Source organism: Puntigrus tetrazona, unplaced genomic scaffold (assembly GCF_018831695.1).
Source record: "Puntigrus tetrazona isolate hp1 unplaced genomic scaffold, ASM1883169v1 S000000005, whole genome shotgun sequence".
NCBI lineage: Eukaryota > Metazoa > Chordata > Actinopteri > Cypriniformes > Cyprinidae > Puntigrus > Puntigrus tetrazona.
In genome coordinates, this window is record NW_025047685.1 from 186,252 (window position 1) to 204,582 (window position 18,331).

Genomic DNA, 18,331 nt, shown 5'->3' on the forward strand with positions numbered 1-18,331 from the left:
AGAGGACCAAACCCAATCTCCAGGTGCTTTTATGAGGACCAGGCTGAAATGTGCGCCTCTGTGTCAGCATCATTCATTTCACTTCACTGCTGTTCTCAAATCTTCTCCCATGGCCTCACGTGTCTATTTTCTTGCGCACTTCAGAATCTTACCAAGTGCTTGTGAAAATTGTGAATTTGGACCATTCTCAGAAGTAAAAAGTAGTATATTCAGACTCAGCCACTGTCTGAGTGATGAACAAATCACTGAATCGTTAATTTAAATTATTTGTTGTAAAACTAATTTCCCTTAGGACCTGATCTGAAGCTTCTGGTAGCTTTGTTGCTTTGGCAAAGGGCAGAACTGAGGCAAAAGCAGTAACATCACTCTTTTAAAAGGTACTTTTTTATAGAATAATTTGTTAAACTGAATATTTTCCCAACAATCGTTAAAAATAATTTTATATAGTATAATTGTTTATAGAATGAATGTAATCATATTTTCACATACTGTTTCTTCGTCTACTATATGCAATTGTGCATATTTGGGTGCAGCTAATGTGTATGAATAAGTAATTAAATTAAATTTTAAGTTTGAGCAAACATACTTAATATTCCTAAACCCAACAGTCTTCTTGGCATTAGCAAGACAGTTCCTTTGCTGCAAATGACCATTCACAGGGAGCTAGACTGAAAGGTGATCCGACCAATCACAACGACCAATCCGTCTTTTGTATCACAATAGTGAAAAATACACACCCACACTAATATTATAGGTTATTGCTGTTAAAAAGATTAAAAGTATTTACAATGCGGTAACATTTAACAAGTTTTTAACCTCTGACCTTTTATTGTTAACGTTGACCATGAACACCGTAATCTCTCATGCTCAACCACACTTCACAGTTCTAAGCGTAAAAGTTCATAAAAACGCCTGTTCTAAAGGTTCTTTAAAACGTCTGTATTTTGAAGAGTTTGGTGAGATTTATCACCCCTACCCCCATTTTAGATAATTCCTATGCCCCTTGATGATAGCATACTACAGGTGACTTTTCCTATTTTAATAAATCAGTGAACTCCATAAAGTATGTAACCATAAGCATAGCCTGTCAGCACCAATGCAGTCTTTATTAAAGTCATTGAGCTCTTTATAGGGGACAGGTCTGAAAGCCGACCCAGACACTGTGGTATTTGCACACTCATTTCTCTGTTTATTTATTGTTAGGCCAGCTAGTTATTTACACTTTATGGATGGGAACGTCAGAATTCATTTGAGGCAGTTAAACCATTTAAAAGAGAAAAAAAAGACAGAGGGAGGGAACTGGAGCAATAAGGAGAGAGTGAGCGGGCAAACCAAAACCATCTAGTTATGCAAAGGCATTACAAGACATATTTAACCTTTGAGAGCGTATTACATTTTGAGGGTTTGTGACCACATAAGAACAGAAACCTAACACTTTGTTGCAACATACTGAGCACACTAGCATGCGTATGTGTGTGTGAAACCAAAAAAATCTCTAAAAAGCAAGTGAACTGAGCATGCAGAAGTTTGGTCTGTGTGTTAAGTGAGCACACACTTCCATTGTATTCTAAGGGCCGTGATGCTCTGCTCCCAATTTGGCTTTATATTAAAACACAGCCTTCTTGTCCTCTTGAGGCAAAGCAAAGCCACTTCTGATATTTGGAAGAAAATTTTACTAGTCATTAGTTTCTTTATGAAATATTCTATCCCACTGCCTAGGGAGCTGCGGGAACCCTCCACTTCAAACAGACGCGTTTCATTTTCACATGCAGCACGCACTTGCATTTCATCGCTCCATCCCACCACGACCTTAAGTAAACACACTGAATTATGATTTTATACAAATGAGACTGTATTCAATGTAATTCAATCAAAATCTAATAAGGAAACGGTTCCTGGTTGTTGTGATGAGGTCAGATTTCTCGTTGAGGGAAGGGATGGAGGTTTAGGTGAAGCATGACCGCAACATTTCTCTGCGTATTTCCCTCCCCACTGACTTCCAAATATTAATGGTTCAACTGGTTGGTGTGTGTGTGAGAGCGATGGCAGAACCCCTCATTAGCTTAAAAAAATATCCTTGATCGAATAACGGATCCAAAAGGTGTTTGCAAAGACATATACAGTATGTTCAAATGCGTTGAGATAAATTTTTCCTCTCATTTAAGATCTCAGGTAGATTCTAAAAACAAAAGTATGGCTGGAATCAGAAGTGAACTGAGGTTTGAACAGACTGAGGCGGTGTGGTTGAGAACGGTCTGCACTTTTGGGCTGACAGGGCAGGAAGACAGACGCTAGAGCACTAATTCTCATCCCAATGACTTAAACATGTCCTCTGTCCTCAACTCACCATCCCATAAATTCCTGTCCTTCAGTCAAACACGCAACATTTGTTTAATGATGTTAGTTAGGCATGTCCTACTAGTCATCATCCTCAGAGAGAGAAACAGAGAGAGACCAAGATGGATGAAGAGGAGATGTAAAAAAAGGAATGGTAGTGGTTGTAACATCTGCACTGCTTGGGTTTGAAAAGGCCTTATTTATTTTTGGTGATCGGAGTCGTATACTCAGAAGACAATGATTCTCATTTAGAGTCTCTTGGTTTATAGTCTGTTGAAGTAAACTGCACTTAGCCATACATGATAGACTCAACACAGGAGAATCCAGTATGACAAATACGGAGCCACAGGAAATCAGCTATAATCAAGCTCGATATTGATTCAAACATTTAAATATCCAGTTCCGTTTGTCTCCTACTTCACATATTTACATACTGTAGAAAACGGTAAATGTGATTTCTTACACGGTGTCAGCAGAGATAGTTGGTTGCTGGTGTGTTTTAGGTCGGCATAATAAAGCTTTCACCGTAATAATTACCGCAATGTCTTCAGATCCAATTGTATGTTAAACGATTACATTATTAATGGATTTACTGTCTGAATTTAGGAATATTGAGAATATTAAAACTATAAGTCTTATTTTGAATTTAGTCTGCCACATATTCTGTAACAGAGGCTGTTCTCTGTAGTCCTTAAAAGACTTAAAGACTTGGTTGTACATTTATTATAATTTTGGACCCACTCAAACATTGTGATATAAACGCTGTGCTTTAAAAAGGGTTTCATCAAAAGATCAACTCTCTATGATGAAAATGATGGATGTGTATGCTCAAACTACGTATATTCACTACGTATAGTAGGTTACACTAACTAAAGTCAAGAATCAGGTTCAGATCAGGTTATTAACTTAACTCCTTAAGTTAATAACCGCACATTTTTACAGTGCAGCATTGACATTTGAGTCATTATATGACAAATTTCCACTGTTTGTTCCACAAGTCTGCGTAATTGTATCTCTGCTTGTTTTGTTGTTTTGCGTTCATTATATCTGGTAGTGAAAATACTGGACATTGGATTGAAGCCGATAATATAAAACATGATTATTTTTAAGGATTACATTTTATGGGGCTGTCTGAGCAAAAGGCACGCTGCTGCTGTACTGTTGAGGTGGTCTCATTTTCCTCATACTCGCTCCTACTTTTAACAGGCAGAATTAATGAGGACATTGAGAGGAGCCACCACCATATTTTTTCAATAACAAATAATAACGCAAAATACTCCATCTCATCAGGGAGCTGCTGCACGTCAATTATGCACAAAATCATATTTACTCACAGTGCAGAAGGGACCTGCTACTGCATTGTTCCAAGTTCTCCAAGCATTCTGCCCATTCACGTCACTGTTGAATGAATTTATGAGCGATTTTTCACATTAATGGGACTGTCTTTGTCTGGTTGAAACCATGTGAGTGAGTGTTTGGTTTGTTTTATTTTCCCTACATGTTTGTGTATGTGGTCATCATAAGGCCTGAATAACTATCGTGTCCGTAAGCATATGAGAACGAGACTTCTGCTTTAATCAGCAAGCAGTCTTCAATTACAGGGTTGCATGAACTTTTTAAACAAAAGTCACATCACCAGATGTGCCTGTTAACTCAGACGTGTGGACAACAGTACCTGCTGCATTTGTGAATGTGTTGTATTTATGCTCGAAACCACTTCAGAGAACGTAAACTGTGGAACATTTGGCGTCTACACACATAGGAGAACAAAGCGTTTATTGTTATTGTTAAATTAGATGCTGCAATGAGGAAATTGAGGGAAAAAGCTGAGACAAGGGTGAGCCAGGGTTGTAGACTCCAACAAATTAATTAATGACATGTTTAGCTTTGGCTAAATGCTTCCTATTATTACAGAGCTGAAGTAAAATATAAATAAAAACGCATCGGGCATCGCAGCTGATCCATTTATACTCATTGGGTGGGTAAAGGAACTCATTTGTTGCCCACTGCGGGTGAGACTGAAGGGAAGATGCGATAACTTTTACCCATATTTAGCCTTGTCGTTGGCCAGCGCCAGGCGTCGAATGTTGGCCACACAGCTGGCTGCTGCCTCCTGCAGAACCTCATCCGTGGATCCGATCATGATGAGCAGGAGCTGCGAAGAAGAGAGGAACATGTCAGAAACAACATGAAATGATAACGCTGGCCAACATCCTCCTTTCATTAGACAGAACGAAAACCGCATAGCTACAATAACAGTCATTCACGAAGGCCTCTTACAGCAGTTCTTTCCTGGGGCTTGAAGGAGACATCTAATCTGTTATTAAGCTATAAATGCACAGATTTTTGCCAGAGGAGTTTACAGCTCCAGCGGCTGCCAAGGCCCACTGCCTACTGGATGGCAGCAGCACTGCGCCGGCTCATTAACTCACATATCGGTGTGTTTAGTTGTTTTGAGAGAGCGAGATAAGAGGTAGAAAGTGAGAATATGGCACAGAATTCATGCGAGTGAGTGTATTAGAAGAACTGTGTTTGTTACTGCAATGAATAGGTTGAGGAGTTGTTTAGAAAATCTCCTGAACATTTGGCCATGTACTAAACCGCAGTTTGGCTGCACCTTCCATCAGATCAAAGGTCATATCAGATCCCTCCACTTCAGCCTTGTGTAACCCGCTTCTTTTGATCCGTTCTCTCAACACCAGACTCTAAAAAAGACTACTTTCTGGAACATTCAGACTATATATTAAAAGCTTTTTCTTTTACTGTACAATGAGAGTTGCTTATTATACTGTCACACAAAGTGAACCTAAGGGGTAGAGTTTGTGCCAAGGCCACGCTGTGGGTAAGTTATAATATAGTTGTCTATTTGGTTGAGGGAGGGAGAGAGACAGACACAGATAGACAGAAAGATTAGTGGCAAGTTGTGTTCGTAAATCTAAATAAACAAACTGCTGGCAAATAGACTGGCACAACGGGCAGTCTAAATCTGTTTGGTATGTGTGTGTCCATCACCGCAGCACCAATAGGAGGTCATTCATTGAGCTCCATCCAGTGTATGCCAGCACATTTAGGGCAGAAGGTTTACTTTAACAGGCCATCGTCAACCAGATTCTCAAAAACATGGATTGTTTTGTTTCTGAATGCTCAAGGGCAGGATATGAGCATGTTGTCAGACACATATTTAAGAAATAAACCCTTATTCAGCATTTCATAATTTCAAAATTCTGGCTGATACCAATACCGTACGTCAGAGTATTGAATATGCTTAATGAAATGTAAGTCAAGCAAGCACAAAAGAATTATTATTGTTTATGGTTCCATATATGTTTTATGGTAACAGTGTTTACCATATTTAATATGCTCTACGTGTGTAGGTTGATCAACGTGCATAAAAACACTAAATTAAATTCTCTTAAACTGCTTGATTTATTTAGATTATGTCTAATCCATAATGTCTTTTTGTACTTTGTGGAAGCTTGAACATTTTGGTTGCCAAATAGACACATATAGAAAAAAAATATGAGAGAATGTTATGAGAGAAGATTAGCAAAGTCTTAGTGTTTGGATTGATATGCGTGTGAATAAATCATGATACAGTTTTCTTTGGGTGAGCATTAGATGACGATACTTATATTGACTGCAATAAAAAAAATCTACAGTGTTTTTGGATTTGAGGTCTACTCATGACTGCTATGTGTGCTGAGGCTAACTCCTTTCATGTTCTACATACATGCACCGTTTATATAGACAACACTAGGTCAAGACACAGAGAGGCAAGACATTCCCAAAATTCCATGCTAAAAGTTAAATAGTGAAAAATAAACAAATGGAAAGACTAATATTCTATGTGTGAGCTCCGCTGGATTCCTGAACTGAACTAACTTGCACAAAAACAATAGCTTCACAAGGATCTCTCCTCTTCTTTCTTTGTTAAAATCGCTTCTAGGTTCTTCACACAATCTCCGCAGTCTTTCTCCAGCACATGAATACATCAGCTATCATGTTCAGCTGCATTTCCAGATTTGCAGTTTTTAAAATAGATCCCAAAACACCTAGAAGAGGCGAACGGATGCAAACACGGGGCTGCAGCAACATGCCAGCACGTTCAGACAAGCTGCTTTTGTGAGCAGTCAGAGGATGCCCGCGACAGGGTCAGCCACCGTTTGCCAGAGCTCATAGAGTGTTATTCAGCCGTGGCCAAACAGGGGCTCCTAGGGCCTGGAGCGGAGCCTCAGATAAGCACTGCTCTCTGTCTACCCCTGCCCCTCTCAGCTCTCCCAGCTGGTTCCTGAACAGACTATAATAGTCCACTTGTTAAATACTCCCAAACCTCAGTAACATGATAACTTGCCTCATGTTTGAAAAATGAATCAGAGCCTCTAAGACTTTCTTCTGTCTTATATGCCGCAAAAGCGGGAGGATCCTGACCTCCAGGAAGGTAGAGTGAAAACATGTTTTCCCAGGCTTCTCTTTCAGCACAAGCACATGTACGTAAGTTCTCACACATGTACGCACGCTTGCACACACATGCCATGTCACGCATGTAGGTGTTGTGGTGTTAAGTGCAGCAGAGGTAAGCTGTCGTTTCCTGAGGAGAGGGTTTAAGTCTCAGTAAAAGCCCACCGTCCACCCGCCTCTACTTTCTTTCAATTTTAGGTTTTAGGTTTAGTCATTTTAGTACTTTTTACCATTTCTATTATCAAAAAACAATTGAAAAAATGTTGTTAACAGTAACAATACTGCTCTGAGACATGCCCTCTGCAGTTTACATATTAGCAGCAAGAAGTCTTTTTAAGCAAAATGGACATAACTAAAATATGGATAGGACAGAATCAAAATTAGAATCAAATTGAATCAAGACTTTGCAACTCAAAATTGAATTGAAATGGTAAATCTATATTGATACTCTTTCTGAGAAAAATGTACTCATCTAAATAAGCAGCTTAAATATGTTGCTTCCATTCTTTTACTATTTTCCATATATACTTTCAGGACATCCTCAGTCTTTTCACTTACTCTTTGTTTTATTCTTTTCCAAGTTCTCCCTGCTGTAGATTTTTAAGTTTCCTTAATAAAAATGCAAAGAAAAAAGGCTTTTCACGTTATATACACACATCTCTTAAACCTTTTTTACTCTTACACCTGAGATACCTTGCATTCCTCACCTCAGACGAAACAGAGGGTCGAGTCATGCTGTTTCAAGACATAAAACACTCCAAACTTCAGACACATGCTACAGTAGCCAGATCAGAGAGCCCGGCGAGAGAGAGAGGGAAAGAGAGAAGACTGAATAGGCTGAGTGTGTATAAGGACGTCATCTGCTTGCCATATCCACAGCAGCTTCAACCTGCTACACACAGACCATGACTAAAACGAAACGTATGGAATATTTTTACCGATCGAGACTAAATCATGCTCTCTCCTTTGTATTTTGAACATATAAGCACATTTGCATGCATACGGGCTTGTTTTGAACACACAAACAAGACAGGAGTCAAAACAGAAGCAACACTGCAGGACACATGACAAGTCCCCCCAAAAAATACAGTAAAACATACCAGGATCTGGCAACTCACACCAGCTGGAATCCTCTCAGATGAAAATGGCTGATAATTACCATTCGTATTTTGTAATTTGTCTCGCAAAGGTATTTTTGCCTATGAAAGGAGCTCTTTAACAGAAAAATCTGGCTAAAGCTGTCTGCAAGGATTTATGGTTTCAACAAACAATCTGCAAAGCTGTGGCGGTGTGCTGGAGGGAAAGAGAACTGGATAAAAAGAGTTTTCTGAGCATCAGGCGCAACAAGGCACATCCAAATGAAAGCTGTGAGATACTGAGTGTACATGTCAAATCAAACGGAGCGTATGTTTAATTACCACAGGACGCTCAAACACACAACATGACGAACAGAGTCGTTAGGGATCAGCAACCCCAGCCATAGTAGTTCCCAAATGGGCAGAACTTTCATACGTCTGTTTTTTGAGGTGTAATACACTTGTAAAATTATATAAGGCTTTTGTTCTAGAAGCAATTTAACGTGTTCTTTCATATTTTATGAAATATTCAAATGGAATATTAAAAGTTGAGTTTAAATAAATTGTGTAAAAAGTGTAAAGGGAGGATCTGGAGAGGCTGGAGGGTGCAGAGACCATCTCTAATGTATTTTCCAGTGTAAAATATTTTCTTCTCAATGCTTAATTTCCTCTGCTGAAGCTTGGGGGACTGAGTTCTACACCATTAAGAATGTCGAGCTGCAAAGTTACAGACAGAACATAAGTCTGAGAGGGCACAGCATGCAAAGCGGGAAAAAGAGAGTGAGAGAGAGAGAGAGAGAGAGAGGAGGAAATCATTACAGCTCTAAGCTGTTGGGTGTACAAGAGCTTCTGACTCTGAAATACGATTGCAATAATAGCAAGAGGCAGTCTTGAGTTTTACACCCCTTCATAAATTAGACTGCAGCGCAGACATCGTTCCCTGATAAACTGTCTCTCGAAACCCATCTACAGTGGTATGAAATATTGTTTTAACATGTCTTCTGTCACAATAGCTGATATATCATTTTAAATGACAGTTATGCTGGTGGTTGTTCAGGTGGAGGCAGCAAATATGTCAGTGAGAACAAGTTAAAGAGGTAATGAGGGCGCAATTGAAGGCTGGATGGTGCAACTCATGCAGACACAAGCATTCACACAGACACAAACACTAAGCTGTCCAGTTTTTGTCATTGCTTGAACCGGGCAAAAAAACATTCGCCCTTAACGATTTTTGCAAATTGGACATTACTCTTTTGGAACACCCAAAGTTCAGTCCAGCCTCCAATTATGGGCTGAGCTGAACCACATTCACTGCACCAGCACATCAGACTACAGCACACCATTAAAGGAACATGGGAAAAAATATTTGGCTGCAACACGACAACCACTCTCATAATTTATATCCAGTTGTTATTGGGGGTGTGGGGGAAGCGTTTTAACTGTATGTATGAGCTCTCAAACTGTTTTCTCATGTGAAAATCTCATTGGGAAAGTGAAATGTGGTTAAATTTGAATATTGGTAAAACATGTTTTTTTCTCCCAGACTGAATTACAGTATACATAAATAAAATGTCATCTTTTATTGAAGAATACGTAGTTTACTAGTGTTAACTGCACAGTCATCAGGTAGAGAGTATCTTGAGTATCATGCTGAACCTAGTCTGAGTACATGGAGGTTTAGTCTATATAAATGACCTCTTAGACTTTCAGTGTCAGAAAAAAGTGCAAAAATACTACATTTAGAGATACAACATCTTCATCACTGGGACTATACTCTAAAGGCCAATTCAAACTGTACATACAAATGCCAGCAAACTCCAACAAACTAGTCTGTTGGAGTGTGTTGGATTAGTGTGTTACCCTGTTAGGCGCTGGCTGGTGTTGGATGGAGTTTGTTTTCACCAGACTGACAGCAACCACGGCTTCACTCACAGACTGTTTCATTTTATTTGCTGTCTTTTTATCCAAAGAATGACACATAAATAAGTGTAACATAAGACTTAGATTGTGAATATAGGATAATCCATTTTTTTCCCAGTCAGTGGGAGTTGGTTGGTGTCTGTTGGTGCAGTGTGAACAAGAGTCTTATTTTTCATAAGATTCTAAATCCAACAGCCAACTTGAGCCAACTTTTTCATTGAAGTTTGTTGGCATTTGTCTGTGTTGTTTGATTTGGCCTTTAAAGGGGTCATGACATGTTTTTATATTATTATTATTATTATTATTATTATTATTTTAATATATTCTTTGAGGTTTACTTATAATCAGGGCTCTGAACCGGTTCAAGGAACAAAAACAAAAAGCGAAAAACAAATTACATTTAACAGGAACAAAAACAGAAAAGAAAACAAAATAAATTTTAATATTTCTAAACAGAAACGTTCATTTGAAATTATTAATTAACCGATTATTAACTTAATCATTCTCTTTATTATATTAATTTTGGGGAAAAAACAATAATTTGAATTGTGTGTGCAAATGTGATGTTGATTCATAATGTTAAAAAGCCCGCAAAATATGACTGAATGCCACTGGGCAGGGTCTACTGTATGGTGAGAAGATGGGTATTTGTCTATTTGTTTGTTTATGCAAATGACCTTGCTTCTTCGATTCCAAACAAGCTTTTTGGAGCTTAATTAAAAGATGCTTTGTTTATGATATGTAGCCTCTTAAATGACAGAAGATCAAGGCAAGATCATTTCAACTTTGAACCTTATGTTACTACTATAAATATTTTAATGGAAAATAAGGTAAAACATGTGCCTTTAAGGGTACTGCCAGAGGGACAAGCTGTCCTACCCCTAGGTACAATTTGCAAATTTTTCTGAGAGTGGAATAGTTTTTTTAATAGTTATTCTAATCACTAGGTGACATTATAGAGTTCTATAATAAAATGCATTAGGTTTCTTTTGAGCTGCTGCAGTCTAGACCTGTCACTCTAACAGCCACATCTTGAAATGCTTGATTTTTGGCATTAGTGGAGAGCAGTTTTCCCTAAATAACCCTGCAAGAGCTACAATAAAACCTACATCACACCTAACACATAAATCCGTTTAGTTACTTGTAAATTGAGCAATTATTATGGAAAGTTTTAAAGACCATGTACGGCATTGTTGTCTAACATAGCATGTATCTTTTGATTTGAGCGCCATATTGGGTAGATTCCAGAAACTGCCACTCAGAAAGTATCCCAGCAGTGTTCTGTCACCCCAGACCGGTCTGTCCTGGCCAAAGTCATGCCACAGTCACATTCTGCTCCTTCTTCCCAGCAGCTTGCTGAGCAACCGTTCCCCGCGCAACAGCCTTTCAATGCTCAGCAGCCCTGGCATGCTAGGGCTCAGGGGATAACTGGGGGGTGGCGGAGCGAAGCTCAGTATACACACTACTGTTTGCTCTGCTGAATTCCCATGACGGTTAGAAAATGCTCAAACTTCCGCCCCCCAAAACCCTCACCCCACCCCACAAAATCATCACCCATACCCCCTTAAAATAAAGAAAAAAAAAAGAAAACATGCCTTGTTCTCCTGCCCTCATTGCTCAAAATAGTTTGAAATACATCCTCTCAAAATGATGTTTTCATGTGTCAACCCTGCATGTACGTACTTTGGAGAAAGTTCTCAGCTAGCAATGCAGAAAATGAGATCATGCAGTACCTTGACTACTCCATTTTCATGCATTGTGATGCAGTTGGTAGGGTCTTTAGACAGCTCAAACAGAGCCCTGGCTGTCGCTTGGTGCACCAAAGGGTCTTTTGATCGAAGGTAGTGTACCAGTGGGGCTACAGCTCCAGCTTCCCCAAATGATACACAATTACTCCCCCATGTACAGCAGCAGGCGATGGCTTCTGCTAGGTACCGCCGTAACTTATCATCCCCCTGTAAAATTAAAGAAAGAGAGGGAGACAGAGAAAACCTAATTAAATGGAGCATTGATGGATATGCACTTTTAGTATGCTTACAGTCGGTTACATTTTCAGCAACAAAAAAATTACATTAATATTATGAGGTGTCTGTACTGTTTGCTTGGCTTACGTTGGAATAACAAAAATGCCTCTAATTCCAGAGAAGTGAATTTGTCAATGTAAAACATGGCTAGATCAGCACTTACAGTATTGGTGAGATTGGCCAGCATGGGAACCACACCATGGTCTGTAATAACTGCCAGGTTCTCCACATCTTTAGCAATTTTGGCAATGGCTGCACAAACACTGGCCAGCACGTCTTTATTCTGTGATTTTAGAAGGTTAACAATGAGCTCCAAACCACCCACAAAGGAACGCACCATTTCTCCAGCATCCTAAACACAGAGAAAACAAGAAAATGTCATGAATTGCGAAAAGATTTTTTTATGCTATCATGTGTTAAATCACTCACTGAACTACTGAGAATAGCCACATTTCTCTATGATACATGGAGACACTCCACCGTGCTTTGGGATGAGACACAGACTGTGAGATTCAGCAAGTCTGTACTCATTCTGTCACATATGATACCTGTACATGTCAAACTCAATCAGTCCACACTACCTAGAGAATACACTCACATCAGAGAGGAAATATGGCTGAAAAAAGGAGCATTTGTCATTTTCTCCTTTGACTGTGTGTAAAGCAGAGCTAGTTTTAGGTTTGGTGGCATCATGAAGGAGGATGTGCATTCTCCAAAAGGCCTCGGGTAACATGAAAGCTCATGCCAAAGTAGAGGGTCAACCACAGTAGTACAGTGGGCATTAAAAACACGAAAGTCCACACATATTGCACAAAAATGGAAACTTTAGGCACTCTTATATATTTAGTCCAGTAATTTCAGTTGTGCCAGAGGGTATGTGGCATCCCAACACGGCACCAGACTGTTTAGAATGATTATAAAATAGTACAGTGATATCTTTATTGAAGGTACAGCAGCATGTCATTATGGTTTTGGAATCAGATGAAGCCAAACATTCAGTAAACAACACAATCATATATTCCCACCTGCTATTTTTACTGAATAAAGATGTCATTTGAGAAGACAAGGACTGATTATGAAGTACTACAGGTTGCTGCTTCTGTTCTTTGTGTGAATTGGAGTCTTCTAACCTAGAGAACAAAGTCCCTGACTTTCTTGTAAGTACAATCCTCTGGGGTTCTCTTGAGAACAATAAAGTCTGTCCCACTATAACCCTGTATTTCACAACACAGCTTAACCCTAATAAACCCTTGTGCACAGCACAGCAGAAATCAGCCTTCCACCCTGCAGACCCAGAAAGAGAAGAGGAGACCCAAAGCAGGTCATGCGTGCAGAGCAGGGTGAGCCTCTAAAGTGATGCCAAAGGATGAGCTCTGTGTTTAGTGTGTCTGGGCAGAGATCAGGGAGGAGAGGGGTGGAATCTGCAGCGTGTCTCACACAGGAAATGGCAGTACAGGAATACTGATGAACACTGGGAAAGTGAGCGAGAGAGAGAGAGAGAAGAGGGAGCAGAAGAGGAAGTATGGCAGAGCCACCAGCTGCGGAGGGTCACTGAGGAACCCTTTCAACCCAGGGCCCACAAAAACATCCCCAACTAAGTTCCACATCAGCAAACACAGCACGAAGCGAGACGTGCAGAGAGAGAGGAAGAGTGAGGGAGAAAGAGGGAGAACGGATGAAACACAAACAGTGTACAAAAACCAATGTAAGCCAAGCTTAAAGAGGGAAAGGAAAAGGCCCAAGAGAGAAAAAGGGAAGAACAAGATGCTGAGCATGAATACAAGAGAGAAAAATTAGGGAATTGTACTCAACAAATTTTAGCATTCAGGTAATTGAGTGTGAGGTGTAACAGTTTAATGCTTACAACGCTTTAAGAAGATACATACATCAACAAAACCAGATTATGCTGTCTCCTCACATAACCTGCTTCTGGTTGTGCTACACACCACAAATGCTACATCCACTGACCAAATAGCACATATATTCGGCACCTGCATTAGAGGAAATAACTCTCCATACCACCAGGTGGCACTAGCCTGTATTCCATTGGTTCAAAAAAATGTGACTCCCAATAATATGCTCAGCTTCTTTCTGGATATGAATGAAGAACAAAAATCTTACCATATCAGAGCCTTTACATGGCATTTTCAAGATTTACATTTCATCAGTACTAAAAAACATGGCGTACATACTGCACTGTGAAGGTAATTTTTTATGGACAAAATACATTAAGGAATACACAGGATCAGAGATTTTGCAAAAGATTTTTCTATATAGATTTCATGTAGCTCAAGTTAATTTACCTTGTGTGAAAGTGATTCCTGTGTAAGCTGTGTTTCATAAATATTACAGACAAAACTTCTCAAAAATCATCATAGTGACCACACCTTGATTCTTTGAATTAATTAAGCACAGTTCTCAGACACTACAAGCTGAATTATCTTACAGTAGCTAATAATCACTAGAGGATTCATAGTAAGCACCAGCTGTGAGCGTGTGTTTGTGCGCTGGTAGGGATTTTGAAATCCCCAGATGTGGTTCCTCAAGCATGATTCTCATAAATCTGGCCCTGGAGCTGCTAACTCAATCCACATGGGCCTTTATCTAAATAACTGCTGCTGTGAGGTCGATCAGGTTCCTGGTCTGGATGGGTACGTAATTTCACATAGCCCCTGCCACCAGCTCTCACTCTCCTCTCCCGAAATGCACATTCTATCTATGACCCATTGTAGTCCAAGAAGTGAACCTGTATTGTTTTAGCGACACATCAAAGCCAGGGGGCTACACAGAGAAAAAAAGGATATTCTGGAAGAAACAAAACTTTTGATTTAGATTTAAAAAAAATACACATTTTATAACAATGCTCTTGTATTTGCAAATGTGCTAATAATTTACAGGAACAATAAAGCATTTGTGTTAATGCGTTACACAAGAGGCTCAAGAAAGCAGACTTGCTCTTTGCCAGCTATGAGATTTATATCCTATATATAGTTGAAACCAACTGCTTTGTCCGTGTGCTGGATGCTATAATTAAGTGTGAATTCTATGTTTATTTGTGGATTGGTAGAAAGCTAATGGAGGGCAGTGCTCTAGGTTAAACGTGCATTTAGTAGTTTGTGTGCAAGTGCAAGCTTCTCAGTTCTTCGTGTACTTTCAGCACTGATACCACAAATGCATGCCAAGATGTTACATACAGTATCTACAATGGCAGGACTCAATTTATGATTATCTGTTGTGTGTATTGAAACACTGTCATTTCAACATGGCGAGATACAGATGAACCTGTCATGAAACTGGGCATAATTAAACATACCTTTGCATTCTCAATGCAGGGGCAGATGGCCCAGGCAGCACTGGCCTGAACTTCTGGATTGGGGTTCTTCAGCAAAGACCAAAGAAGGCGTACACCATCAAGACGATCGATTATCCTGAGAGAGAAGAATAACAATGTGTAACTTCTGGATACTAAGAGAGATGTCACACCAACCTGATTTACCACCTCCCCCAATACATAGTTTATTACAGTTATAGCAATGTACAGTGTATGATCGTGACTTGTATTCCCAACATGTTTATATGTCTGTTTTTCCCAGGGTTTAGTTTGGCTTTTGCAGCAGACTATCCCTCCTGGTGTGATGATGAAAACATTCCAGTAGCAGATCAGAAAGCTGCTCAGCATGGCTTTTCCATCACATCCCACCTGCTCAGTCCCTTACGCCGGTACCCCCTGCTCACCTTCCAAACCTTCCAGCAACTCCATTAAAACATGTTCACATCAGCCTGGCCGAGGCTTGACCCGTACAATGCTTTTAGGAGGTCCGTGCGGATATTTATAGCGGGCCGTGGACAAACACACACATTCACACACACACTTGCACGGAGCGCACCGTTTAACTCGGTTCCTGTCGGCAACTCGGAGGAGGAAAAAACCCAGAGAAAGTACATTTTCCAAGTCAAACATTCTCAGAGACAAGTCTTTCTATATTTCACTGCTTCTGAGTGAGGTTTACTTTAGAACAGGCTGTATTTCATGCTGCGGATATGATTCTACTAAAGGACGTAGTCAGGCTCTGGGAAGAACGGGAAAATGACTCTTCAGTGCGGTCCGTTTGTCAGGTATAAATAACATGTAACCTGTTTCCCATGTGTGCATCCAGCGACAAGGCCGACATTCAATGCTGTCATAATTGCTAAACCTTGCTGCAAAGGGGGGAGCAAGTGAAGAGAGGCCAGGCTGAGAACTGGTCAGAGCAATCTTAACGCCAAGCGTACCCCCCGACCCCATCCTTATAATAAATCACTTTGAGAAACATGATAACAGGGAGAGCCTCACACTATCCTGAGAGGCCACTAAATCCTTCAGGAGCAGGACATAATGCTGCACTTGAACAGGTAAGATGCACTCAACACTAAAGTAGTAGGATGTATCTAGAAATCTGTTCCTGGACTAGTTTAGCCGTAGAAGTTTGTGTTTGACAACAACAATGGATACATTTGTTTAATTTAGCCATTAGATGTATAAAGATGTACTTTCAATAAATCGTTTTGAAAATGTAATTACAATATTTTTAAACTGACCAATAATTTTGAGAGTTTTGACGCCATTATTTTGTACTGTGTGGAGGACAGACACGTCAATTCTTTTTACCGCTTTAAATTTCAGAAACAGGTTTCAACACGCTGTTTTGTGAAAGAAAACAATAATCAAATATGAGCTACGCTAATTGCTTTGTAGACTACTGTGCTTAATTCTCAAAATAAACCATCAAAACAGTACAAAGAGCAATGAAAAGAACATTAAAAAAGACTTTGTTACTACAAGGAAATGGGAACAAAAAGACAATAGACAAAAGACAAATATAGATTCCATGAGAAAACAAGAACAACATGTTCAAGGGCTGTTACATAGGTCTACAGGACTGACGTTTTTGGTCACTCAAAGAGTTAAAATTATATGAATGACCTTATTTCTTCAAAAACAAGCTTTGTGGACTTTTACTACACCACTGTGGTTGCTCACATCCATAAACGTATTAATCTTTCAGACAAAGGCTGTGTGAGCTTGGGTGCTGAATAGAAGGGAACAAAATGCTCTTCATTTGTGTCCAGCATTAATTAAGAGGGGACTGCAGTCTATAACAGTCTTGTAAAAGCAATGAGAGTCAGATGTGTTAAATATACAGAAAAACCGATACTCAAATCTCTTGTGAATGTGTGGATTACATGGCAGTTCTGTGCTCTTTATAAATTAAAAAAAATGATACTTGTTTTTCAGTTTGTTAACCATATGACACCAGTAGGGCTGTGTATTGATACAGATTTAAAACTGGTTGTGTTGTTCGTTTGGTTTTTCATCCAGCTTGTGAGAGCACCGTAAAAGATGTTTCATCCTTTTATTTCTTGCAGTGATTTTATTGTCCGACACTCAATACAGACCATAATCTAGTACAGTAAGCTGAAAAAGACATTCTGTGTACTCATCTGTGCTTATGCACGCCTGCCTGTTTCTGTTTAGCAAGTCCAATGGCCGTTGTCAGAAGTGCTTTACAGCTTATACAAACTGACCGCATTGAGACAATAAAAGGCCTCCACCCTGGCCGCAGCTATGAGTCTCACAGCAGGTAGAGTAAACACAGATCTCCGAGCCCTGTAATTACAGAACCAGGCCTGAGGGCTCTTGCCCTGCATGTATGGAGCACGGAGACTGGTCAAGTGGCACATCCCAGGGCCCATTGGATCCGCCGCAGAAGCAGTGAACATGAAATCTTTTACAGAGAACAAGAACAATGCCTGGTCATCCTAAACCGAGCCAATGGTAACAGTGAGAGGGATTACAGGGCCAAGGTAGCATACTATGAGCACTTTCAGCTGCTGGATCTTTTCTGGACAACTATTTTGGATCCAGGTTGATTAGGTAATACACAAACAGTGAGCACAGTCTGATATGAGCACAGGGAAATGTGTTATAGTAATACAGTGCAAAATGTTAGCATTTGATGTGTAAAGGACTAATTTTAAGAGGTAAGACTTACGCCATGTTCTCAGGGTCAGTGGCACAAGCTCCCACTGCCCTTGTGACGTTGACCAGAAGGGCCTGGTTGGTGCCGGTGAGTAAGTTGACCAAGGGCTGGATACCGTTGCTTTTGCGGATGGTGGAAAGATTCTTAGATATTTGGGCACATTCTCCCAAAGCACCCACTACATTAACTAGCACCTCTTCAGGTTGGTCTTTGAGCAGACCTACCAGAATTTCTAGTGCCTTATACTCCTGAAACCTGTGAAAGAGAAAGACAACAAGAAATGATTACTCATATGCAATTCCAATGTGTTTTCAATGGAAAATACTAGGACTTAATATACCAGGTCATCAAATGCTTATCTCTAAGAAGTACTATTTCATGTTGCTTTCACACAACAAGCATTTATGGTGCAGTCTTTTTTCTAAACTTGGCCACATTTTCCTTTGTGAACATGCTTGCTAGAAAATAGTTTTTTTTTTTAACAATTAAAAACAAT

The 18,331-nt window shown here is 39.8% G+C and overlaps 1 protein-coding gene across 1 annotated transcript in view; it reads right to left on the reverse strand.

Moving 5' to 3' along the window:
- Positions 1-655: 655 nt before the first annotated feature.
- Positions 656-18,331, reverse strand: part of odad2 (outer dynein arm docking complex subunit 2) — a 48,102-nt gene continuing 30,426 nt past the window's right edge. The window contains exons 16-20 of the mRNA XM_043229427.1: positions 17,848-18,090; positions 15,129-15,243; positions 11,979-12,167; positions 11,525-11,746; positions 656-4,492 (exon numbers count right to left, since the gene is read on the reverse strand). Coding sequence (XP_043085362.1) covers positions 4,379-4,492; positions 11,525-11,746; positions 11,979-12,167; positions 15,129-15,243; positions 17,848-18,090 — 883 coding nt within the window. The 3' untranslated portion in view covers positions 656-4,378. The remainder of the gene's footprint in view (positions 4,493-11,524; positions 11,747-11,978; positions 12,168-15,128; positions 15,244-17,847; positions 18,091-18,331) is intronic.